The sequence below is a fragment of the Lissotriton helveticus genome, chromosome 2_2 (genome assembly GCF_964261635.1).
Source record: "Lissotriton helveticus chromosome 2_2, aLisHel1.1, whole genome shotgun sequence".
NCBI classification, from domain to species: Eukaryota; Metazoa; Chordata; class Amphibia; order Caudata; family Salamandridae; genus Lissotriton; species Lissotriton helveticus.
Genome location: NC_136060.1, coordinates 295690589 through 295717558, shown reverse-complemented (window position 1 = coordinate 295717558; position 26970 = coordinate 295690589). Strand labels below are relative to the sequence as shown.

The window sequence follows — 26970 nt, the reverse complement described above, 5'->3', positions numbered from 1 at the left end:
TTATTCACTAATGGAGACAATGGCTGCTTTTTTTGTATTTGCAGCTCGCCCACACAGGACAAAGGGGGCTGCTTTTCGTATAGAGCGCTATGCCTCTCTAACTTTAAAAGTGGCTGGCCCCTACTCCTACAGCACTCACGGCACAATGAAGACGGTCTTTCAATTTTCTTAAAGAAATGTGCATGCTGAGCGTGGCACTCGCTTTAGGGACACCACGTTCTGTTTGATTTAATGGTGAGTACAGTGTCCTTATTGTTTTACTTTATTGCTTAGCGCAGCGCCCGTTTCACAGACACCATGCTCTACAATATGCCTCCCTCCCTCACAGCGCTCTCCTAGCATGCATCTGTTTCACCCCTCACCCCTCACCACCATGCCTGCCTCTACCCCTCCTTACCTTTCTAACCAGCCTAACTTTCTACCTTCCTGTTATTCCTGGTAGTAAACCTTTTACTTGCTTTTGCCAATGTTTGGCGTATTGGTATTGTAAATGACATCTACAATGGCAATAGCTGAACATCTCATAATACATGTTATAATAGGTATGGCTTCCCCATTACTTCTCCACTCCTGTGTATATGTTGGAGGCAGGCCCAGCTGGTTTGAAGAGTCCAATAATAATATAATATTCTAGATGGCTAAAATGTGAATGAATAATGAGTTGGTTTTTAACTCAGGGTTCTGATTGACATCACAGAGAACTCGTGCTTTTCTCTTGATGTCTATTTAATGTCCGTTGGAACCCCTCGGTGAAAAACATCATAGTTATTCACAGTTACCCATCCATATGTCTGTATATTAATAGCATGTGATTCTGAATGTGGTACTATTAGCTTGGCCAGGTGATTGGTTTCACGATAACTGCTTCACTGTTAGTCCAATCGGCTGACTCCTTTATGAGTAGCTTTCACTATGGTTCCTTTATTAATAGACTCCACAGCTGGGTAATTTACCGACAGTCTGCACTAGTGACAGTCATGGGCATCCGCAGAAATATTTTCAGGGGGCCTAACCTGGCAAATGAAGAGGCGTGGCTAATGTTAATCAATAGGGGCGGGGCTACAATGGCAGGCAATCAGGATCAGGTAATACTCAGGCCAGGCTGAGAAAAACAAGCATTGGCATAGCCAATAGGTCTCGCCTTTGGGATATTATAAGTATTTAGTTATGCAGCAGGTCCCAAAAGCGAGTCCTATTGGCTATGCCAATGCTTGTTGTTATATCTGGGCATGTTGAGAGCCTAGGGGACTGGGTCTCGGTGTCGGGTTGGGAGCACAGCAATGACCTTCTCAATTTGAATGCGTAGCTAATACAACCGGAGGCGTGAAATAAAAGGTTTACTACTAGGAATAACAGGAAGGTAGAAAGTTAGGCTGGTTAGAAAGGTAAGGAGGGGTAGAGGCAGGCATGGTGATGAGGGGTGAAACAGATGCATGCTAGGAGAGCGCTGTGAGGGAGGGAGGCGAAACGGGAAGAGGCACTGAAAGGTGGGTCGGATAAAGACCATAGTGAGGCAAACAAAAGGGTAGCAAGGGGTGAAGGATAGACAAAGAAGTGAGGTGTAGAAGAAAAAGATTTAGTGCAGAGACAGGTAAATCAAAGATGGAGAGGGGAGAATAAGGCAGCCGTAGAACGAGAGAGTGCCAGGTAGAGAGGGAGAGGTGTGTCAGTGACAGGTAGAGACAGCGGAGGAAGAGGGAATAATAAAGACTGAGGTAGACAGGTGGGGTAGAGGGGTGCATTGATATAAAGGAAGTGCAGAGCTGTGTCAGAGAGCTGTTTGTTACTGAAGAGAAAAAGAAGTAGAGGTATTGAGAAAAGAGTAAGGTACTAAAAGTAGTAAGGGGTGAACAGAGGTAGAACGAGTGGAAGGGGAGAGAACACGTAGAAGATAAATGTCAGGGTAAAGTGAGCGATCAGGCAGTGAGTGTGAGGAGTGGGATAGAGAGGGATATGTGGCAGTGAGCGCGAGGTGTGGGGTACAGAGGAATATGTGGCAGTGAGCGCGAGGTGTGGGATACAGAGGGATATAAGGCAGGGAGCGCGAGGTGTGGGGTACAGAGGGATATGTGGCAGTGAGCGCGAGGTGTGGGGTATTTGGGGATATGTGGCAGTGAGCACGGGGAGTAGGGTACAGAGGGATATGTGGCAGTGAGTGTGAGGTGTGGGGTACAGAGGGATATGTTGTGTCAGTGAGCTCGAGGTGTGTGGTACAGAGGGATATAAGGCAGTGAGCGCGAGGTGTGGGGTATAGAGGGATATGTGTCAGTGAGCGCGGGGAGTGGGGTACAGAGGGATATGTGGCAGTGAGTGTGAGGTGTGGGGTACAGAGGGATATGTGTCAGTGAGCGCGGGGAGTGGGGTACAGAGGGATATGTGGCAGTGAGTGTGAGGTGTGGGGTACAGAGGGATATGTTGTGGCAGTGAGCGTGAGGTGTGGAGTACAGAGGAATATAAGTCAGTGAGCGCAAGGTGTGGGGTACAGAGGGATATGTTGTGGCAGTGAGCGCAAGGTGTGGGGTACAGAGGGATATGAGGCAGTGAGCGCTAGGTGTGGGGTACAGAGGGATATAAGGCAGTGAGCACGGGGAGTGGGGTACAGGGGGATATGAGGCAGTGAGCACGAGGTGTGGGGTACAGAGGGATATGTTGTGGCAGTGAGCGTGAGGTGTGGGGTACAGAGGAATATGTTGTGGCTCTGAGAGTGAGGTGTGGGGTACAGAGGAATATAAGTCAGTGAGCGCAGGGTGTGGGGTACAGAGGGATATAAGGCAGTGAGCGCAAGGTGTGGGGTACAGAGGGATATGTTGTGGCAGTGAGTGCAAGGTGTTGGGTACAGAGGGATATAAGGCAGTGAGCGCAAGGTGTGGGGTACTGAGGGATATAAGGCAGTGAGCTCGAGGTGTGGGGATACAGAGGGATATAAGGCAGTGCGCACGGGGAGTGGGGTACAGGGGGATATAAGGCAGTGAGCGCAAGGTGTGGGGTACAGAGGGATATAAGGCAGTGAGCGCAAGGTTTGGGGTACAGAGGGATATAAGTCAGTGAGCGCAAGGTGTGGGGTATAGAGGGATATAAGGCAGTGAGCGCAAGGTGTGGGGTACAGAGGGATATGTTGTGGCAGTGAGCACAAGGTGTTGGGTACAGAGGGATATAAGACAGTGAGCGCAAGGTGTGGGGTACAGAGGGATATAAGGCAGTGAGCTCGAGGTGTGGGGGTACAGAGGGATATAAGGCAGTGCGCACGGGGAGTGGGGTACAGGGGGATATAAGGCAGTGAGCGCAAGGTGTGGGGTACAGAGGGATATAAGGCAGTGAGCGTGAGGTGTGCTGTACAGAGGGATATAAGGCAGTGAGCACGGGGAGTGGGGTACAGGGGATATGAGGCAGTGAAACACAGGGTCGGGACGTCCTGCCAGACATGACAGGGTCCTTACTGGCAGATAGATATGTTATTGACACAAGTCTGTGTACGTTTTAGTGGGATCTGAAATACGGGCTATGCTGCAACCTCAATTTTTGACTTGGGAGGATAATGCATCGACTCCCCCCAGAACTTCATTCAGAAGACCCTTTGCTCTCAAGCTACACAGTGTTAAAAGGAGGTCTTGGTGTCCAGACCTAACCACTCGTGCTTGTGGCATGCAGCTCAAACTGGCCATTGTCAGTCTGTTTGTGATAATCAGCCACAGACAGAATGACAATGGGTGGGAGGTGCTGCGCGGAGGAGTGTGAGGCTCCCCATCAGGGAGTTGAGGCCTCTGGCAGGGTACAGCTCTGCTCCCTGCAGGGCCCGGAATTACGCACAAAAGGCGTCCGTAAAAGCATGGGCGGCTGCAGGGGGGGCAAGGAGGGGCCTCCTTGCCCCCCTGCGGACGCCCATGGTGACAGTGATACCTTTTAATCTCTAGTCAAGGCATGCATTATTTATTATTGGAACTCCACTAACTTTCCAGTGGCAGACGGACAACACCGTAATTCAGATTTAGGATCATTTACTGATAGCCTCCTAGTCTCTACTGTACACTTTAATACGTTCTTGATATTCAACCTCATTAAAATTTCAAAGAATACTTTTCCAAATGTTACATACTTGTTTGATGAAAGCAAAAACATTTGCCATAATCAACTGCAGAATATTAATGGCAGTCTCTATATGTAACTCAAACCTCAATATCAAAAAATGCATCCTTACCCCTGGAGCGTTGTTAATTAGCATCTTCAAGTCTTTAAAGTTGCTGTTCACCAATTTTTTAGTTCCTCGAACTTGGTTTGTAAGATGCTGGTTTGCAAAATAAGCACTCATGACACAGATGCTGTAAGAGAAACAGAAAAGATATCCCTCTGTTAAATGGATAAGTCATTGAGTATATATTTATACAGTATTTCTATCATGTGAACCCAGCCAAATGGCAGCAGAGTGCGGTACATGGTCAAGGGCAAGGAACAAAATCAATAAATAAGAAGAGATGTAGCTGAATTGAGGATGTTAATGCATTGCAATGCAGTGAGGTGAGCCTTCTACTCTTTCCTAAAGTGGAGCAGTGTTGGAGTGGTCCTGATGGATATGGGGGTGGTGTTCCAGATCCTGAGTGCATTGATGGACATTTCTTGATCTGCAGTCTGAGGGTGTCATGGCTGCAAGTGTGCCGAGATCCACCAGAGATAGTGAGCTTGTGTGCAGGATAAACAGGGATGCTGGATGTGAATTTGAAGATACTTAAATCACCAACATGTATTGAAATATTTTGAAATGCCACTGCCCCCACTACATTGATTCTCATTCCGAGGATATAGAAGTAGTTCCAACTCAAACCTAATCTAGCTAAACCTACTTAGTAGTAACACTGCGCTAAAGTGTAATGCTAAGAATTTAACGACCTGTAACTGCAGTTCTACAGCACTGAATATTTCCTAGATTCACATGCTTGAGTCATTCCCTGTTTTCATGATGAGAGTCATCAGAATTTAAAAATAGCAATACACAGCGCTAAATTGGCCCTTGGCCCATAAACAGAGTTTGGCTGCAGTTCAGAGCATTTCAAATTAGATGAATGTGAAACTAAACCAACACTTTTGCAGGGACCAAAGTCCAATGTAACACTTGTTTTGCTATTTTAAAGTACCATTGATTCCCAGCCTGATGACGAGGAATGGTTCAAGCATGTGAAGTGCCCGGAATTTCACTTCTCGCTCACATCTCGGGCTATTCCAACCCTACCATATATTAAGACCTACATTATATATGGGACGGCTGCAAATAAAATGTGCAAAGTATGAAACATTGGTGGGGTAACAGAGAACGAGAATCAGAGTAGGGAAAACTGTTCCACTAGATTGAACCCTTAGATAGAGAACAATCCAGAGCAGAGGCTTTTTACACACCAGAAGACTTCAGGATGCTCTATGAGACAAGCTATATCCAAGTCCATCAAACAGGTTTCCTAGATTATGATTTTTCATGCTGGGAAATTACAGACGAGAGCCCGTGCATGGCAGATAGAGATATAACATTCTGCTAACAGAAATACAACACAGCAGGAAAAGGCCTCTCCACAGCCTAAACCTTGTTTAAGAAGGGTAATTGTTGTATTGGTTATAAAGTGCCCTATATCAAAGTATTGGTATCATTGCTTTATAAATCTCAATGTGTGAGTCAAAGACAAAACAATAGGTCGCATTCTATTCTGGCTTTTAGGCTCTCTATAGGCCTGTACTTTCCTATCCCTCCAACCTGATTACACCTTATCAGTCAACTAGTTTTACAACATCATCCACTTAAAACAGTCTCCCAGGCTACACAATGAGCGACAACAGTTGTGGTGTTAGAACTTTCCACATACAAGGCTCTATAAGCTGGAATTCTATCCCATTTCTATTCACTTTCTATATTTTAGAGGCACGAACACCATCAAGACCCGCTCAGCCTTTTATCATTCTCAAGTTGGTGTACTCAGTGTTTAAAAAAAAGTACATTGTTTTACACTGAATGTGACTCTATGAAAGATCCAATGCTGGGGAAGTCAGAGAGCCAGCACAAAATGTCACTTCTCATTCAGATGAAGGGTCTCGACCATCACGAGCCTACTGTAGATTAAACAAAGTATATATGGGAAGACTACAAATAAAGAGTAGGCAGTATTAAACATTGGTTTCATGACACAGCAGCCCCAGCCTGCCAGTTCGACTCACAGCTGCAGCTAAACCATGAAGCTGAGATTCAAACCAACATAAAATGCTTAAAATATTCCAAAAATGAACACTTATGATGCAAAGCTCCACAGATTCTACCAGGTGAGTAATATACCGTTGTTGCTCAGGGTAACTGCTGCATCTGTCACTAAACTGTTTAGAAGCAGGCTTCAATATTTGTGAAGAAAAACACATTGTAGTATTGAGTCGGTCAGCAGACTCGTTTGGATTAAATATGTCACAAATGCGGTGCAGTTTATGCTGTTTACTAGACTCCTGTGATTGTAATTCATGAGAACCTTACATTTATGTTCTTCCATTATGTCGTAAGGCATTTATTGCAAGTAATAAGTAGAATGATGTAAACAACAGAAACCTAGAGTTGTTTCATTTTCTATTGATTGAGTGGTGGTAGATCCCTACTCATTTGACACAAATGCATCAGTCCTATGGCTTGCTTGTTGCACTGATGAAGTCCTTTGTATATTTGCCTTTTTAAGTCATTCACAGTGAGCTGAGAAAGTGCCCATTGGCCAGCTGCTCCCTGGGCTTTCCTAAGCCCCTTCTCCTTTTCCCTACCGAGTCAAAACGATCTAAAGCAACCAACCTTCTCCCTGCAGATCAATATAAAGGACTTTGGAGAGGACATTTAGACCAAGTCTAAAGCAGCATGAAGAAGGTGTCCCTTCACCAAAACTGAGCCTGTGAGCACTTATCACGATGAGCTTGTGATTTGGTGTTTCTCAAGAGGTGCGCCCACTCCAAGTGCTCGGAGCCTGTGTGTACTTATCACGATGAGCTTGTGATTTGGTGTTTCTCTAGAGGTCCGCCCTCTCCAAGTGCTCGGAGCCTGTGTGCACTTATCACGATGAGCTTGTGATTTGGTGTTTCTCTAGAGGTCCGCCCTCTCCAAGTGCTCGGAGCCTGTGTGCACTTATCACGATGAGCTTGTGATTTGGTGTTTCTCTAGAGGTCCGCCCTCTCCAAGTGCTCGGAGCCTGTGTGTACTTGTCACGATGAGCTTGTGATTTGGTGTTTCTCAAGAGGTCCGCCCTCTCCAAGTGCTCGGAGCCTGTGTGCACTTATCACGATGAGCTTGTGATTTGGTGTTTCTCAAGAGGTGCGCCCACTCCAAGTGCTCGGAGCCTGTGTGCACTTATCACGATGAGCTTGTGATTTGGTGTTTCTCTAGAGGTCCGCCCTCTCCATGTGCTCGGAGCCTGTGTGCACTTATCACGATGAGCTTGTGATTTGGTCTTTCTCAAGAGGTGCGCCCACTCCAAGTGCTCGGAGCCTGTGTGCACTTATCACGATGAGCTTGTGATTTGGTGTTTCTCTAGAGGTCCGCCCTCTCCAAGTGCTCGGAGCCTGTGTGCACTTATCACGATGAGCTTGTGATTTGGTGTTTCTCAAGAGGTGCGCCCACTCCAAGTGCTCGGAGCCTGTGTGCACTTATCACGATGAGCTTGTGATTTGGTGTTTCTCAAGAGGTCCGCCAACTCCAAGTGCTTGGAGCCTGTGTGTACTTATCACGATGAGCTTGTGATTTGGTGTTTCTCAAGAGGTCCGCCCTCTCCAAGTGCTCGGAGCCTGGGAGTACTTATCACGATGAGCTTGTGATTTGGTGTTTCTCAAGAGGTCCGCCCTCTCCAAGTGCTCAGAGCCTGTGTGCACTTATCACGATGAGCTTGTGATTTGGTGTTTCTCAAGAGGTCCGCCCTCTCCAAGTGCTCGGAGCCTGGGAGTACTTATCACGATGAGCTTGTGATTTGGTGTTTCTCAAGAGGTGCGCCCTCTCCAAGTGCTCGGAGCCTGTGTGCACTTATCACGATGAGCTTGTGATTTGGTGTTTCTCAAGAAGTCCGCCCACTCCAAGTGCTTGGAGCCTGTGTGCACTTATCACAATGAGCTTGTGATTTGGTGTTTGTCAAGAGGTCCGCCCACTCCAAGTGCTTGGAGCCTGTGTGCACTTATCATTATGAGTTTGTGATTTGGTGTTTCTCAAGAAGTGCGCCCACTCCAAGACTCGGAGCCTGTGTGCACTTATCATTATGAGTTTGTGATTTGGTGTTGCTCAAGAGGTCTGCCCACTCCAAGCGCTTGGAGCCTGTGCGCACGTACTACAATGAGCTTGTGATTTGTTATTTCTCAAGAGGTCCGCCCACTCCAAGTGCTCTGAGTCTGTGTGCACTTATCACAATGAGCTTGGTATTTGACCACCCCTGAAAACTCCGCCCACATCAACCACTCTATACTTGTTAGCACTTTTCATGTCTGATCTTGTGAGTTCCCTGTACCTTAGCTTGTGAACCACCCCTTCCTGAGTCCGCAGGCCACAAATGCTCGAGCATGAATCACTATTGGTGGAGACAGTGAGGCATCTTGTCCTACCTCCTGGGGCTAAGCAGAACGTGATATCCTTCTGAGGCTGTGTCCTCATTAACCACTCACTTCTGCATTGCACTGATGCATATTTAAATTACACTAGTCTCTACCAGCCCCAGAAGAGAAGGGTATTTGTTTTAGTCCCTTGGCACTCTGAGACTTCACTGTCCATTTAATTAAGATTTACAATAACGCACAACTATTTTGTGTGTGGTTTTCTAACCTACTTGTCTCCCTTTGCATTTCCGAAATATAATGCAATCCTTCGCTCATTGGACTATGCCCAGGAATCTCACTACAAACTTATAGTCAGGGCTGGACTGACAACCAAAAGCAGCCCTGGCAAATTTTGTCAGACCAGCCTCTTTATGGTGCATAGTGAACAAGCACAGCCAGTGAATCAGACAACAAGGGGGGCTTGGGCGGGTTCTCCTCACAAGAACATTTTTCGGATTGGCCAAAATGATGCATTCTACCACACATTTTTCATTATCTTTTCAATTGTATTAGCTTTTAAAGCATAGTAAATAATGATCTTACAGTGTACCATGACACACCAATCTGCGGCTCTTCAATGACTCCCTCACTATCACCCTCCAACAGTGCCTCTCATCACGCCATAGCTCCTTTCTCATATGTGTGTTATTTGTTTGTAGCGCCTTTCATACCAGTGTAGGGTGTCGGAGCACTTTGCATTAATACACACATCGTGAGACAATGAATCATACATGTGAATTCAATGTATAGAAAATGTTAACGAAGACAAAGATAACTATAAGATGTAGGATTCACATGTGATCCATACTGGTAGGCATTTTTAAAGAGTGCTTGGTCTGGAGAAGCACAAACTCAGTACTCAGAATGTAACACAGTCGTTATGGTTGGCTTTACTAATTAGAATGAATTTCTACCCATTTTCGCAACATTAGGGTAAGGAGGGCCTGGGAAAAACATACATTTCTAACCTGTGCCATGCAGGTTTAATGCAGCTCCTTGATGGCAGTTCATAGCTCAATGTTTGTTTGTTTATAAAGTTTTATATAGTGCAAACAAGATCCCGAGTGATATCAGAGCGCTTTATAAAGGAAGGAAGGAAGGACATAAATCCAGTATTGACAACAAGTAAGAAAATACAACAGGAATAATCACATATATCCCAGACAAATAAACGCATAGTTTCCAGACAAATGAAACCAGGAGAATAGTACAATAAACAAGTATGTAACAGTATAAGAAAGGGGGTACATAATGCGGAAAAAAGAGCATAAATCCCGTATGGACATCAGGTATGAATACATAACAGGAATACTTGCATGTTTACCAGACTGGTGAATCACGGAGAGTAATATGATAAACCTGAATATAACAGGCAACGAAGGGGGACACAGAATGCAGTAAAGACGAGCATCATCACATGAGGGTACAATACTTAACGGAACAGTGATTTCGAACAAGTGATCCAAGCCCAAATTAAGGTAAAAATGTATTCATTAGGAATATTTTTGCTTCATGTTTGAAAGCAGTCGTTGAAGAGATTCTGCATACTTCCGGTAGAAGAGAGTTCCAAATCCTTGGAGCAGCACCGGAGAAGGCTCGAGAGCGGTTCTCTTTTTAAGGATGGGTGGTTTCAGGAAGAGAGTGATAGCGCTTCTTGATGCTCTCCCACCACAGAATAATTCAAGCTTTTGCGCAAGGTACCCAGGAGTTTTGAAATGCAGGGCTTTGTGCTCTAGAACGGCAATCTTCAACTGAATTCGAGCTTCATAAGGCAACCATTTAAGAGATTTTAGGATTGGGGATATGTGCTCACTTCATTTGGTACCTGTGACCAGTCTGGCAGCAGCGTTCAGTGATGCCCTCAGTGGTGCCCGGGTGTATTTGGGCAGGCAGCAGAGCGTCGTGCTGCCATAGTACAGCCTTAGCAGGACCAGAGCTTGTACCACCTGCTTGAAGTTGTTTTGTGGAATGAAGGGTTTAATGTTTCTGAGTGTCCTCATCAAGTGATTAGCTACCTTACACACTTTGCTAATATGATTTTTCATACTCAGGTGTTTGTCCAGGGTGATTCCAAAATATTTGGCTGAATCTATGATGAGCAGCGTGCAATTGAAGGCAGTAAGGTGATTCAGCTAAGGGACTAGTTTAGGGATGTGTTTCGGAGGAGAGATAAAAAGGAATTCAGTTTTGAGGTGTTAAGAAGTAGATGGTTCTCCGCTAGCCAGTTTCGCGTAGCGTTTAGGGTAGTGTTGAGTGAGATGATATTGTCCGGGGATGAGATTTTCAAATAAAGTTGTGTGTCATCCGCATACATGTGGAAGAGAATGTTCGTGGAATTTAGAGAATTATCTAGTGGCTCCAAGAAAAGGTTGAAGAGGATAGGAGATAGGGTGGACCCTTGGCCGACACCCAGGAGTACAAGAGAGGGCAGGGAGAGGGAGTGGTTTGCCTTGATTCTTTGTGATCTATGGTGAAGGAAGGACGAAAACCATTGCAACACTCGACCTGAGAAACCCATCCTGTTCTTGAGAATGGATAGGAGGTTGACGTTATTCACTGTGTCGAAAGTGGAAGGCAGGTCCAGGAGGATTAGGAGTCATGAGTCACTTTGATCAAGCATTTTTAAGATGTCATCCATCACGTGCGTGAGAGACGATTCGGGTGACTGTGCCCCTTCCGGTAGCCGGATTGATGCTGGTCTAGGAGTTGGAAATTCTCTATGTGAGCACAGAGTTGGGATTGTATGCATTTTTGAAGTAGTTTGGCTAATGTGGGAATGTTGGAGATAGGGCGGAACTTATTGAAGTCAGAGTTATCTGTGTTAGGTGTTTTTAGTATAGGTGACACCTGCACTGCTTTTAGGCAGTCAGGGATCGTGCCATGTGAAAGAGAAGCATTTACAATCCTTGTCCAGGTGGGGATGAGTGCATTCTTGATTTCTTTGAAAATGGCCGGAGGCAGCGGGTCACTGAAATGGTTAGATGGATAGATGTTCTGACGAATCTTGTTGATGTCTTTTTCACTGAAAGGGGTAAAGGTGTCCCAAGTCACATTATTCTTGGTATACAGGCTGTTAGGTTTGCTCTTTACTGAGAGGTCAAGGGGTGGTGCGATCCCTGGGGATGGTAGGAGCGCCTTCTTGGTAGCGAGATCAATGGGGATGAGCCTTGATTTCTCAGTGAAGAAAGCAGCAAGATCATCGCAAGACGGTGGGCTGACTCCAGAGTCAGAGTTGTTTGGCCCTACAGTTGATTGCTGTTTGACCAACTCAAATAGTTTCTTGGTCCGGTTTGCAGCTTGATCCAGTTGATGTCTGAAGTAGTCTGCCTTGGCACTCTTGATTTGTTTGCTGTAAAAACATCTAACCTCTCTAAGGAGTTTTAGTTGTTCCAAGGAGAGATTGGATCGTTCAGCTGCCCTAAGGTTGCAGCGTTCCGTGTTTAAATTGTAGTTTTACCAAGGTTTGGATATTTTTGTTGAGACATTTTTTGTTGGAGCGGTGCAATGTCGTCCAAGACGTTGGAGATGGTCGAGTTGTAGGAGTCAGTGAGTAACTGAACATCGATCAAGCCCGCTTGGGAAAGAGGGTAGCTTTACAGTGGGCTACTAGATCAACTGAGTTTATTGATCTGAGGTCCCTTTTCAAGACCTTTGATTTCATTGGCTGAGTCTTCCTCAATGTCACCTCCCTTTTTATATAAAAACATGATGAAGTGGTGATCGGACCAGTCGCAAGGGGTAATGGTGCCAATGTGATGGTCTGCCCTTTCGAGATAATGAGGTCTAGAGTTTCACCTTTGTTGTGAGCTGGCTGGTCACAGTGCTGAATCAGTTATTGATCATTCAAGAATGTTTTCAGGCAAGTTACCGCTTGGTAATTGGAGTTAGACCAGCCAAGGTTGAAATCAACAAGGAAATTTGGGACACGGCTGAATCGATATTGTCAGAGATGACTTCCACTAATTGCTTGATGAAGGGGAGATTGTCTCCTGGGGGGTGATAAAAAGTGTGAAGTTTGTAAACCAGTAGGTTATTACTAGAGACACTGAGGCAAAGGTATTCATAGGACGAGGGTGAAGAGGACTCTAAGTGAGAAATCGAGAGTATGAATACACGATAGGCCACCCTCCCCCCCCCCCCCAACTTCCAGGCTCTGTCTAGCTAACTATGCCGTGAGTAGGAGGTACTAGTAAGTCTAGGAAAGGGTTGGAGCTGGGATTTAGCCATGTTTCAGTTTGGATGATAATGTCTAACTTTTTGTGTTGGATGAGATCAAAGATGTCGGAGGCGGGTTTAGTGGCTGACCTGCAATTTAGTAGTACACATTTAAGTCGTGGGGGATGAGTGTGTGAAGGAGACTGATTGACATTCACTCTCTTGAGGTTGGTTTTATTGATGACTCTAGGATTGTAAGAAGGTTCTCTGTACGGGTTGGAATGGATGGATTGTATTTTGTTCGGCGGGATCATGTTGGATTGGGACCTAGTAGAGGAAGAGTTGTGCAGGTCATTGAGTTCAATGGGTGCCAAGTAACTCTCACATCTTCTGGGGCGGGATGGTGCGTTAGCTAAGGGAATGGTTTGCGAGACGGGGGGCTAAGAACTGGCCCAAGCACTCACTCACACTAGGGGGGTCTCTTAGCAGGTTCGTAGAGGTGAGGAGGGAGCTGAACACTGGGAAAAGATCATGTGAGAGAGCTTTCAGGTCATGTACTTCAGTAGTGAAGAGGTGCAGCTGGAGAGATATAGCCTCCAGGCATGTGCTGCAGTCAGAAAGGGGCAATGGGTCTGTTGGGACTGGGAGAGGAGAAAGAGGGCCTTGGTGTAAGCCCTTGGGGTCTAAGGTGATGGAGAGTGGCTCCTGGGGAGGGAGTTGATCCAGTGGGACTAGCGGAGATACTTGAACTTTAGATAACAAGGTAGGGGCATTAGCGAGGGCGATATGACCATTGAGCTGAGGGTCAGATACGGTCCTGACAGGAAAGAGTGGGTTTGAACAATCATGGCTGATGGTGGGCGCCACCATAGTGAGAGGCATGGGGAGAGGGATGAGGGAAAAGGGATCAGTCGTTGAAGGCAATGATAGTTGATCACATGGGGATCTCTCCGAGCGAAAAACAGATAAAGTCGGATTGGTTGGCTGAGCGACTGGTGAACCCGGTATGTCTCTCACATTCTGAGTCGGGAGTCTAGAGGGTAGGGACACGTCAACAGGGGACAACGTCGTTCTGTGATCATCTAGAGGCGATGAGTGATTTAAAGAGAGTGAGGGCAAACTCCAAGTGATGGGGGAAGGACTAGGAGTGACCTGAGTGATGGACAGGTGAGAGTGGGTGTCAGTGTGTTTTGCCGAAACCGCGTTTTTGAGCCCAGGGAAGATAATGGCTTATCTTAATTAGATTGACATTGGAGACTTGGATAATGATGATTCCATTGTTATAGAGGGTGATGGTGGCATTGGTGTTGAGCATGGAAGAAGGCGCTATAGTACGTTTGAGACCATGAGGTGTTTTTCTGGTACCTGATATTCGTAGCATCGAGTAGAGGACTTTTCGCCAACAAGCTCTTTTCCTGGTGTAGAAAATAAGGTCATTGACTGCCTTTGTTTGTGCAAAAGTAGACGTCCAAGATTAAGGTTTCGGGCCTAGCCCTAAGAATATGATGCTTGTGGGTTTTGGCAGCATTTTTCGATAGGTTCGGTGGGTAGTTGATGATGAATGCGTTGGATCCTGAAGGATCAGGACTTAATTCCATTTTGAGAGTGTGTCAGATGATCTTAATGATATATCCATAGGAGAAGGAAGGTGTTAGGAGGGGAGATCATTACCCAAGAGAGTGGGATAATGACAAAGGGTCTACTCCATGATGGCTACACCAAAGCAGAGAGTGGAACCACCCCTTTTCTCTTTCAATGCCCAGACCTGGTGTGTGTGATAGTGACAGCGAGCCCACTCCACTAGGGCTGTCACAAGCAGAATAGGGCCAACCCTTTTCACTTTCAGTGCCCAGCCGAGCAGGGACCAGGGAGGGGGGGGCAACACACCATAAACACCAGTGACTATGGGACAAAATGGGTGCCCAAGATCAACAACAATGATAAGCATGAACAAAATAGGCGTCACTCAAAGTCAACAAACACAGATAGGGGTGACGTGCAAAGCACCTCGATCTAGGATTAACAACCCCATGGGAACAGAGATCACACACTAATTGTAATACAGAGGGGGTGATCTACCTTATCAGGGGCCCGTGTAACCTACTATACGTAGGGAAGACCTCACGAAAAGTAAAAACCCGCATCTGTGAGCATAGGAGCACCATCAGAAGAGCTATTACAGCGACCAGGCTGACAGCCCACTATGTCAAAAAACATCATAAGGACACTGATATCCGATGGACTGTAATTGAAAAAGTGAAGATAACCAACAACTTACAGAAAACACTATTGGAGAAAGAACAACGATGGGTTTACCGGTTAAAGACTCATGAAGTTGGATTAAATGATTCCATACCTTGGGGCCAGATAAAAAAGATGATTGTATCATAACAGTGTTACAACACAATCTGCATGGCAGTCCTAGCCATCACCATGATCACTTTTTGATGATGACCCATGACATCACATGACCAGCGTCATTATCAATTCCTTCTCCCCCCTTTTTTCAACTTTTTCAAAAAAATGTTTCTCTTTTTTTCGGTTTTTTCGATTTCATTAAAAATAGAGACCAATTACATCAAACTGTAAATGTAATCATGAATGACTGCACATGAGATTAACAATCCGTTTCTGTCATCACACTTATGCATAAAGTTACATGGTTCTTCAACAGCGTGATTGTGGAACTACCTATCCCATGAATCTTCACTTCAGAACCGGAAACTCAGGGTCAAACTATCATCAAATGCGCCGACCACATCCGGTTCACGCACTCTGACAGCGTCACTCCCGGAAGTGAACACACCTAGCAAATAGAACTTTTAAGTCCGATCTCCCGGTCATTCGTTTCTCGAAGAGCCGGGGACCGGGATATCGCTAGATGCAGCAGACTGGTGAGCCCTCTATCTGAGTAAGTCATCGTAACAATCCTTTTTCCCCCTGACATGAGCAAGGTTTGCCGGATGCCTACACTCACTCTGGCTTTCCTGCTCTTCCAACGGATCACCGTTTTAGCAATCTGGGTATACGATTATCGGCAATCATCCCTTGTAATTATCAAACTCTTAGGACCACACTGCCCATCCCGGCCCATTGAGACGCACAAAGCCCCCAAAGTTTGGGTAAGTGCCAATAACAGCACTAAAGTATGCATGGCTGCATGAATGTATTACTGACAGCATAGTTAATATTCGAGCGTGCACGTGGCATGTATGTATGAGAGCCCTGGTGTAAGTATAGTATTTCCTATACGCTAATTACAATGAATGTGTCTTTTTTGCAATTGAGACTGCGACCACTGGTTTTAATTCACGGTTTATTCACAAATCTCCAATTGATAGATACGATGTTACAATAGAACACAGAATATAATTTAATGAAAACATCGTTTTATTTGGAGCCTGACACAATCATGTATGGGTGACTGGCACTGAGTGGGGTCCAGCACTCCACCTTCATGGCATGCACACAGAATGTAGCATGCTCATACATGGGTCACGCGCCTATTCACTATCACCATGTGCATACATAATTTGTACCTTTGTATATTTTTTTGCCCTACAGATGGAGCCTGGCAATACCAAGACATTTTAATATTCATGAGGAGAAGCTACTCTTCCCTCCTAACACGAATAGGATAGGGACTCCTATCCTGTATTTTCCCACACATAAAGGGGGATCTTGTCAATTGCCCTGAAGAAAGTCCTGGACCTTTACGGCCCCCGTGGACTGAAACATGTCGGCACTAGGGTCTTAGGACCAATAAAATCCAGAAAAGACCCGTTTTATTTATTTTTTAACAACCGGATCTGACCCAAGAATAAAGGAAAACCAGGGGTCAGCTCTAGGTATTTTATCTTTAAGTTCCCCGCCCTTCATCTATCTAAAGAGCTACCCAACACTGTGGTTGAGCCCACCTCGACTTTTAGGAATCGTGGTGACCCGATGATGAAGCATGACACCACTAGGGTGCGTGAGGGTAACTAATAAGAACTAGTTGTTTTCCCCCTTAACAAACACGGTCATGATTAGCATGATCCACATACCTTAGGTAGGAAAGGGCGTGATCCATACCACTACTTACATCCCTTTCTTTAGAGTACGCACTATTTAGAAACACGCTATATCATAGTGCAATTGGAGTATCTTTTGTGTAAATAAAGAGGCATGGTTGTTAAATAAGGATGTATGATGGTACGACGCATGGTTTTACCACGCGTACCGTTACAACGCGGTTTTTACAACGCAAGTCGTTACCACGACTTGCGTTGTAGGGGTGCGGACTTCGGAATTTTTTTATTTACTATTCCAACACCAGCCTACGTACAGTAGGGAAGGTGTTGGATAGTAAATTAAATTATTCCTTGTCCTGTTGCGTCCTCCAGCGCAAGTCGTGGTTACGACTTGCGTTCCAAAAACCGCGTTGTAACGGTATGCGGAGTAAAATCCACGTGGTAAAGGCTGTTCCCCGTTAAATAACCTACAAACAAAGGTATACAAAACGTCTCTAAAGCTTCCAAAATCAGCTTCACCAGCACAGGTTCGTCTAGAATTTGGCCTGCTGAACCAGAAGTTTCGCAGCATGGGCACCTTCGTGAAACTTTGTTATAAAATACGTCTGTCAGAGGAAGGCTCTCTGGACAGCCTGTGTTGGAAAGAAATTGAAAACCAGCAGAAACAATCCACGTTAGGCAGTTGGGGAGTTTTGTTGACGCAATCCCTGAGGGATTTAGAAATTCAATCATCATGGGATTTAAACACAGATAGATCCAGCTTTGATAAAACAACAAATAATGCTGTCAAGTGTAAATCCTTCCTGGAAGATAAATCAACAATCTCGAAGCGACGACACGGGTGGACAGTGATAAATTCATACTCTGGGATAAAGCCGCAGCCTTATTTAGAAAGTCACTTTAACGTGTCACTAAAACAGACATATATAGAACATCGGTTGGGCTTACAGCTTTCGAAAGACATGTTGCCATCCTGGAAAGGTAGTTATACGGACCTTTATTGTCACCTATGCGGCTACCGAAATGAAACATTACCTCACCTGCTATGCGTTTGTCCAGCTCTCTTGGACCTAAGGAGACGACTTTTAAAAAATATTTTTAATAAACTGAACATTCGTACATGCAGGCAAGCTGTAATTCAATGGTTGGAGGGAACGTCTCCCATGTTGGCTTGTAGGGGGATTAAATTCATGATAAAAGTACAATCCCTCCTACGACAAGCGGAACTTGGGGAGACAATAGAAGTTGAAAATGGTAAACCAAACGCTTGACAGACAAAGTTCAGCATGGCCATAACAACCCATCAAAGTGCAGAGAAAGGGACTGTTTTGAGCTGACCAGTAAAAAAAGAAGAATACAATAGAAAATAATTTTAAAAAAAATAAACAAACAAATAATTTTTTGGACCAGTCAAATCCAATATTGTATAAATTAAGCATATTTTTAATGAATGAATTTTTTAATGTATTTTTGTAATAATTTTTAATAATTGGAAACAATACACCTTTTTGACTTTGTCAGTCACTAGTTAAGATTATTTGCCTTTATATAGCATTAATTTCTCCAAGTCTGTGATAGTTGACATACAATACACCTTTGTTCCTTTGTTAAAAAGTTCGTGATAAACCGACATTATCAGCAGCGCTCAATTGAAATGCTTCTCTCTTTCTGTCTTTTTATTCTTATTTCAATATGCTTTCAAAATAGTTGGGTAGTGGGAAAAGCATCTTCATGTTTCTCTGATCGACTTTCTGTCCAGAATCCATATCGAACCATCCATTCCCTCAGACACCAATGGATTTGCTCTTGCTGTCAGTTCCACACAAAATCCACTAGGGGGCAGTAGAGAATTAGAAATGCTCACTGGTGCGTTTCCTCTGAAATAAATGAAACTGGTTTGGCTGGTACTTACTAAGCGCCCTTGGCCACATAATTCACCTCGTTCAAGGTTTGTACCTATAGAATAGTAGTAGAAATATTTGAACACGATTAAAAGCTTCAGTTATATAAGAAAACGCACGTGTTTGCTTATTCTTGTGTTGTTGTGACCTCATATGAACAAGAATAACACCCGTTACCGCATATTGATGCCTTCTCCTACCTCTACCGCCATGATCGACGATGAATCTACTTTGAGTGCGAGTTAAAGTTGCTTTTCTGCTGATGGAATGCAGTGATATTCCAACTCACCGCAGCGCCAGCAATCAAAAGTCCCCTGGCAGACTAGGGCCCTGTGGTACAGGAGGAGCCCAAGCCGCGGTCGGTAGGGGAGTACCTGCCGGGGCAGTGACGTGGTGAGGGGGAGGGGCAGGGTGGGGGTTAGTAATGTATGGATAATGGAGGTTTGCAGGTAAGTAAACATTTAAATAAATCAAACGAATTTCGTTGCGCGCACTGCATTGCATTTGGGGATGCAGTGCGCGCAACGGTGATCGTCAGTGACCGCACAGACTTCAAGTAATACACCTGTACGTCTGCCAGATGTACAGGAGTATTACTTTGCATTAGTGGGGCAACGCCCCAGCGCCCCAATGGACGCACCGCCGCTGGGGGAGCCCCGAGCTCACCCGTCACAAGGGGGACACTGCTAACCCGATGAGACCACTCTACGTGAAATTGTAAGGTCCCTTACTAGATCCAGAAACAGAAAGAAAGAAAACACATTCGTTTTCTATGGTTGTTTACTTAAGTCGCTTAATTTTAACGCCACATGGATCCCAGGGAGGGAGCAGTGCATGTAGTCAAACAATCATCAAGCATTGCTGCACACCATCGTTACCTATTGCGGCCTGTTACCAGGAATCCCGAAGATGTTTCTTTTTCTTTCGCACCATAGCGTGTGTGCACTTTTTTCACCCTTAGACTGTGGACCTCACCCCAGTCTTCTTCACAATATTTTTGATCCTGACGAAAGCCAGCTAATGGAATCTACTGGATGAAACATGTAGACCTTTTTATTGGATACATGAGTTACACCCAAACTTGCAATGTATCCACTTCAACTTATTTGTTAACCCTGCCATAGGGCGGCATTATAAAATGTACTCCTTTTTTAGGGGGACCCTATAAACGGTTTAAAATCACAAATCACTAAACTTCCTTCACCACCAAAAAACCCCGCTCCGCTGTAGTTCAGGCATCGTAGCACACACAAGGTGCACTTGCCTCCTTGGGTGGGAACCCAGTGATGAAGCATGCCACCAACTAGGTTGGTGGGAGAGAGTTCTTTTAAAAAACCTAATGGTTTTCTTTGGACACAAACTGCTCATTCCTTTAAATGTCAGTCCTTGTTGATACATTAAATCACACAACAAACATCACCTAAAATATGATAAAAATGCAAAAAAAATATTCCTTCAAAATGTGAAAGCGTTGTGTGAAAGTCCAATTCAAGTGAGCACATGAATGTAGAGTATTCCAAAATAGGCTGGTTTATTGGATTATCACAAGTAGGAAGAAACTCCAGCCCGACTGAGGCTATAACTCAACAAACTGACTTATCATTGTTCCTTTGAATAAACACATTCTAATACAGAACACAAGTAACAGAAGATACCATATGCCTAACCAGGGAGGGAATACACATCACATGGGTCAAACCAATACATATATAACAAAAGAAGGAACAAGATCCCACACATCACCTTTTCTGAAACAGCTAAAGATTTCTTCTTTACATTTGATCAGACAATCCAACCACCACAATTCTATTGAAGTTCCAAATCCGACCATCGTTTATTCTGGCAGCACTACAGAACACTATGGTCACCTAGTACGGTGTAGTGAAATGAGAAACATCTCGTCTCCTTCTAGGTAATTTCATCTTGACCCAGTCACCTACCCGGACTGTTTTGGGTTTTACCGCCTTGCGCCGATCATCATTTTCTTTCCTACGCAACAGCACTCTCTCTACTTCAACGTGACACCTACCTGATCACAAACATTCTCCAAATCATTGATGTACCATCTTACCCATGGAGGATTCATGTGAGTGTTGGGAATATGTTCATAAAACAAAAGAAATGGAGTAGCCCTTTGACGTTGTGAGAAGTGAATACATACTCCTCCACTCTCTGTTCCACTACTTGCAACCAATCTTAGCCATTGGAATTGGCTGCTATTTGAATAGTCTCTTTCAATGTCCTGTTAAATCTCTCTACCGTTCCATTACTCTTGGGATGGTAGAGAGAATACTTTTTGTGCCTGATGCCCCTTTCACCTAGAAACTTTTCCATTTCCCTGGAAGTTAGATGCAGTCCTTTATCTTATAGTATACTGATTAGATTACCTTCTCTACTAAATAACACAGACAAAATTTTAATCACAGCCGAGATATTTATTTCAGATGTTACCGCAATCACCCATAAAACATGTTGAAAGCAAGTAATAGGAACTTGTTGACACCTTCTTTACGAATAGGTCCAAGAATGTCAAGACCCATCTCCTGCCAAGCATCACTTGTGATGTCTCTGCAAGTCATGGGAACATTTCTCACTTTCATGGTCTTATCATTATTATTACATGCTCCACTATCTCTCATACACAGTTCTGTCATAATGTCCATTCCTGGCCACCAATATGTACACCTTAACCTCTCCTTCGTTTTACATATTATTTGATGACTTACGTGTGCTATGGACACCAAATGCCCATGCAATTTAGTGGGAGGTAATATTGTTCCTCACACTGGAGTGCAAGGCACTCAAAATCAATGTGAAGACGGGCTGAAAGTGTGCAGAGAGCGAGCTGTAGAGATGAAATTAAATACACAGTAGAGCTTGTGATGCAGAGCTTGTGAGGAATTGCTCGTGGTGAAACGCTCAAAGTGCAAGGCTCATGGTGTTGGGCACACGGTGCAGAACTTGCAGTGCAGGGCTTGCAATACAGGACTCGTTAGAAACAGTACTTAAATAAAAGTCCAGCCCCAACATTAATAAGTGGAAATAGGAAATCTGGCAATGCGTGTAGAACAAAAAGCATGTAGAGAGCAAGGTATCCCAAAACTGAAGCAGATTACATGTACAAGGCTAGCAGTGTTAGCGTTTCTTCCACAAGGTAGGAAGCCAGTTGTCGCCAAATGTAAAAGTCCAATTCAAGTGAGCACAGGAATGTAAAGTATTCCATGTTACGTTGGTTTATTGGTTTAACACAAGTAGGAAGAAGGTTAACCAAGGGGATGATTAGTATAGTCTAGTGAAAATGGGGCTTCCCTTGTTCCCGGTCTATTCGTTCTCTAAATAAAGTATGTTATGGTGCTTAGGGAGGAGGTCATCATCCACAACCTAATCAATCAGATCTCAGCATGAAATCCTATACAATTTTAACAATATCCTAGCACACATAGTCAGATTTCATCATGCTTATCACAAAATATATAATATAGCAACAATTGTTCTTCTTCATCGTTTCAGTCTTTATTCCAGTTGATCCCGCCAACACGTGTTTCGTCGCTTATTGGGTAGGTCACCCGCGACTTCATCAGGGCTGGAAAGACATATATATATCGTGATGTAACAACATCACACGTTTGTTCTCCACATTAGTCAAAAGCTCATTTGTTAAGAGAGACCCGCAGTCCCAATGTTAAGACAAAAGTCAAACACCCAAGGATTGTGGGGGGGTTTGAGACATAAACAAATATGCATTTGACTCCTGGCAAAGTCTTAAATGGGACTGTTCGTTTTATTCTAGGGACATGGAAACCTTAGCAAGTATCTCTCATATAGTTATGACAAATGTAATACTGCAATGTGCTCCAAGTGCTAAGTGCCTATACGATTTAATGTTTGTAAAGAGTGTGAGTATCAGTGTACAGAGCGTATGCCCCAATCCCTGGCATCCCTGTGTCACTGGCGTGAGAAGAATCTAGCCTGTTGGTTATAAGAATGCTATGAGTATTCGGGCAATGGGTCAGAGACGCAACATATAAATTCTTATACTCTTTTGGAGGCTGTAAAGGGTGCATACCTTCCAGCCGGTTGTACTTCCGTCCCGGCCAATGTAGCGGCCTGGGTGGAGAAAATTCTAATGTTCTATTCTGTCAAAATTCAGTAATCTGTAATTCAAAATAATCACAGGTTTGCATACACATCCCAAAGGTGTTAGGGTCAAAATATATCACGTGATGACTAGTGCTGTTCTTCTTGTTCTAAATAAAAAATTGTGAGAATATAAACTATTAGTCAGAGTGTTCCGAGACTTTCCCTCGCTGTACCTAACGGACACTTCAACTGTCTTAAGCTATTGTTATACAATGTATGAATCTGGATGCTCGAATAAACTATGAGAATGCCTGAAAACCCAATGTACTACTACCATAAAAGAAACTTCAAACATACTCTGTAGTACAATGTTTCCTTTTGCTCGCTCCCTATGGGTGTAATATCCTGATAACCATGTACTCATTTAGAATGTATGGATGTCTTTGTTAGAAGTCCTATAAAAGCATGTGTACATTTTTATGTACAGGAGACCTTATCCCGCACCCTTAGAACGCGAATCTATATTGGATTTCATTTAGAACTGTGAACAGTTCTCTGTACTTATGATTTTTATGCTTTGTTACTAAATGTACTGATGGCATGTTCTATGTAATTTGCCTATTAATCATTTAAATAAAGCATTGAAACAACAACCCTTGTCTTCCATTTTTACAACAACGTATATCACCTGCTACTGAGCCTGATCGATTAAACAGAAGTGATAGCTCCAGTTGGGGAGCACCAATGTCTATATCAATTGGGATTACACTGATCCCCGTCCTAGCCACTGGCGTGGCCCATGAGTGGGATTTAGGATAAATTTGGGCTCCGACAGATCTGGTAGCAGAGGTGATGGTTCCAGCTGGAGTCGGCCCATGATTGACAAACTATTTAGCTGTAGAAACGAGTACTGACCCTTCATGGTTCAGATGGTTTCCCCCGAGATATAAATTGAACCAGTCCCAACCCGATCTTGGTGCCGGAGAGACGAGGTGGATGGGGAAGAAACTACATGAATATCAATAGGGATTGCATGCAAAATGCTGGAAAAGTAGTTGTGGAACAGTGCATGTTGGGAGTTGTAGTAGGCGTATGGTAGTGGATGGGTTTTGAGAGTAGCCATTAGGTGGCTTTGATTACTAAACTTGTGGGAATGATCATTATCATAATTTTGATGACATTCTTAAACTGTTGACAGTGATGAATGTTGGAGTCGTTAAACAAATTGTATAGAGTTGAAAAGAGCTACCTCAAGTTAGAGCACTGAATTGTTGAAATTACCTGCTAGGTGAGGTGTGCTGTGAGGTGCTATCAGTTACACCAAGAAAGAAGAATAACTTTCTTGTATGAGTGTACGAATTGAACTCAGTGGCGGTTCGTTTCTTAGTGCACGGAAATGGCGGCGCTGAGTATAGTGACTTTCGCAGGTTGACGGTTCACTGTTGGATGAAAGGAGGTAGTATTCTTACTGCAATAGAAACCTCTGTGTAGTCGAAGGCAAATGGTGAAAAAGTTGTAAATCAGTTCAGAAGTGGCCTGGTGGCACTGGAGCATTAAATCATCAAGTTGCCGAGCAGGGATTGGCTGGTAGACACCACAGCCGCACTGTGATAGGATACCATTTAACAGACTTGCACTTTTATTGGTGGACGGATTGCAAGCTTTTCAGTGTGGAATAAGCGAAGGGGTATACACATGCATGTGGCTCAGTCAATGGCACAAATATACGTCCAAAGAAGGGGAACTCCAATTCCCACTGAATGGTACTCTCCACATCCATTGAATCGAGAATTTGAGGAGAATGTACAATTTAAAATCATAGCCTAGGCATGCACAATTTGAAGCCTTAAATCTTTGGAAGCAAATGTCAAGTGAAAAGAATAGAAATAAATTTGAATGAAAAATCCACAGTAGGGCTCATTCATGGAGAAGTGTATAGGACAAGGACATGCAAGGAAAGTGCAGAGAGTAAGTCATTGAGACTGTTGAAGCCTATTTCTTAAAAGAGAGTGAGGACAAGGGAAAGAGAAATTGAATACAGAAACTGATAAGGATAGAGAGGAGAACACCTATATAGACTAACTCCTCAGTGTAACACGACCCCCCATACAATGTGACAGCTCCTGCTCTGAGAGCCACAGCCTCTGCAGTAACTGAGGCAAGAACAGCTGAATCCTCCACAGCAGTCAGCGCACCCCGAGTTATACTGAAACACTTGTTAGTAACATCCGAGCTAACCTATCCCAAGTATACCTCAGGACTCAGCACTGAGGCCTGGAGGGACACCATTAGTACCCCAAAAAGGAGAGAGTCTCACAATGAATAAAACCCAAGCTGAAAACAGAATTTGAAGAAATTATAAAAGGAAATTTTGGGATGGATTACCTAGTGCACTATGGGGATAACAAGTTGCTTTACATGAGTAAAGAGGCAGCGAGAGTGGCAAGAGAGGTGCCTGCAAGGATGTAAAAAGTGGGGGATGAATGTGGAATGGATATAGCCAAGCGAAATAATTTGCGAAAGAACCCAAGGATGTCAACGGGTGATAAGGAGCTAAGAATGTTAAAATTTAAGAGGTTGAGAACACATGTGATGGAACTGAATGAAAACGTTAGGGAATGGAGTGATACTGAAAGGTTCAGAGTGCTGTGGAGCTGTGGTCCAAGAAAGAGAAAGTTATGGTGAAGCAGTAGATAGAGGGATTAAGGGAAGATGAGGAGGGAGCTTCAGCAGGAGTGGCAAGGGAATATCCCTTCCGGGAAGTGCAGGTAAGTGCACACTCACCTAAACATCCAATGGTGGCAATCTGACCTTTTTTTATTTCATGAGCACCCTTCCAAAACACAGAGAAAATGCTGGCAAGTGGTATGCCCAGATGGAACAGATTTTGACCATCTCCCAAGTTTTTCAGCAGATTTAGATGCATTATTTGAGTTGGCAGTCCCATAGGATCTGTTGGGTACAAAAGAGCAGTTGATTGGGCAACCAAGGAACTGCCCCGGGTGGCAGGGACGAATGCCCCTTCACCCATCGTTAAAACCAAATATGACGGGGTCATAAAACAACTAAAGACGAAGGTTCCCCAAAAGGAGATGAATTGTCCCAAGATGTTCAGAAAATCCCAAGATCCAAAAGAGGTGATGAACGCTTACTTAGAGAGTCTGATGCAAGTGTATAGGGAGGACCGTGGGATGAATGACCCACTAGTAGATAGGAGGATTTCTTGCGTCCTTTATGTATGGACTAAGGCCAGAGATTAATAATCATATCACCCATGGTGCCCGTTCTTGGCAGAGCTTGCCGGCATTTAGAGGCTTAATTACTTTAAGGCTTTTCATTGTATCTGTCCTGATGATGGACCCTGAGATTTACTAGGGGTCCGAAACGCCGTCGACTTTAAATGCACTGTAACTGAACTGTGATTACTACTGGATGTCAAGTGCATGGTTGTAATACTCTGTACAATTGTATGGTTGATAGAGTAACTTGTTTTCGCCTTACAAAGCCCTTCTTTGCTGTCTACATCAACCCTTTGTACTCGCTCTGTTGGTACTGGACACAGGCTTGTGGTCCACACTGGTTGATTGGTGGAAGGTATTTCCATGTGATTTGAATACATGAATTCTGAGTAAAATCTCTGAAAGACCACTGTCCGGCTGGACATGCCTTTCTAAAAATATAGATTGACTCTGTCTATATTGTATTGTTGTGCTGAAATTTCTCAATGTTGGGGACCAACATTACAAACATAACACATTAGTTAACTGAGCTGAAAGAGTAAGGTGCCTGGGAAGGGATAGGATCTATATTTGGATCCATCGGAAAAAGATTAACTAAGGTAGGGGAACAACTTGGTGGCTTAGATGAAGAAATTCTGAAATTGCTTCTAACCCCTCTTCTGCTTATATTGTTATAGGAATTGTGAGTATAAGAAGCTGTCAGCAGCAAGAAGAAGAAAAAGAAAGAGGCTTGATGTAAATAAAGGTTGAAAAAATGCAATGTGAACTTTATGACACCTTTAAGGATCTGGGAGAAACCAAAAATAAAACCCGGCGTTAATGAATGATGTTCTGTAATAAAGAATTGAAATGATGATTTAAAAATCATCAGAGGGGGATTGACGGAGTTATTTTTCTTTCTGCTTGTGTCACAATATATCACAATGACTATTGCTATTCCTCTTGTTCTAAATAAAGAATTGTGAGAATCACACAAATAACCAGAGAGTGTTCCTAGAGACTTTCCCT

At 44.0% G+C, this 26970-nt stretch overlaps 1 protein-coding gene across 12 annotated transcripts in view; it reads right to left on the bottom strand.

Moving 5' to 3' along the window:
• Window positions 1-26970, bottom strand: part of PROM1 (prominin 1) — a 588333-nt gene that overhangs the window by 275127 nt on the left and 286236 nt on the right. For all 12 annotated transcript variants that reach the window (XM_078678433.1, XM_078678442.1, XM_078678438.1 and 9 more), the window contains one exon: window positions 4196-4316. In XM_078678433.1, coding sequence (XP_078534559.1) covers window positions 4196-4316 — 121 coding nt within the window. The remainder of the gene's footprint in view (window positions 1-4195; window positions 4317-26970) is intronic.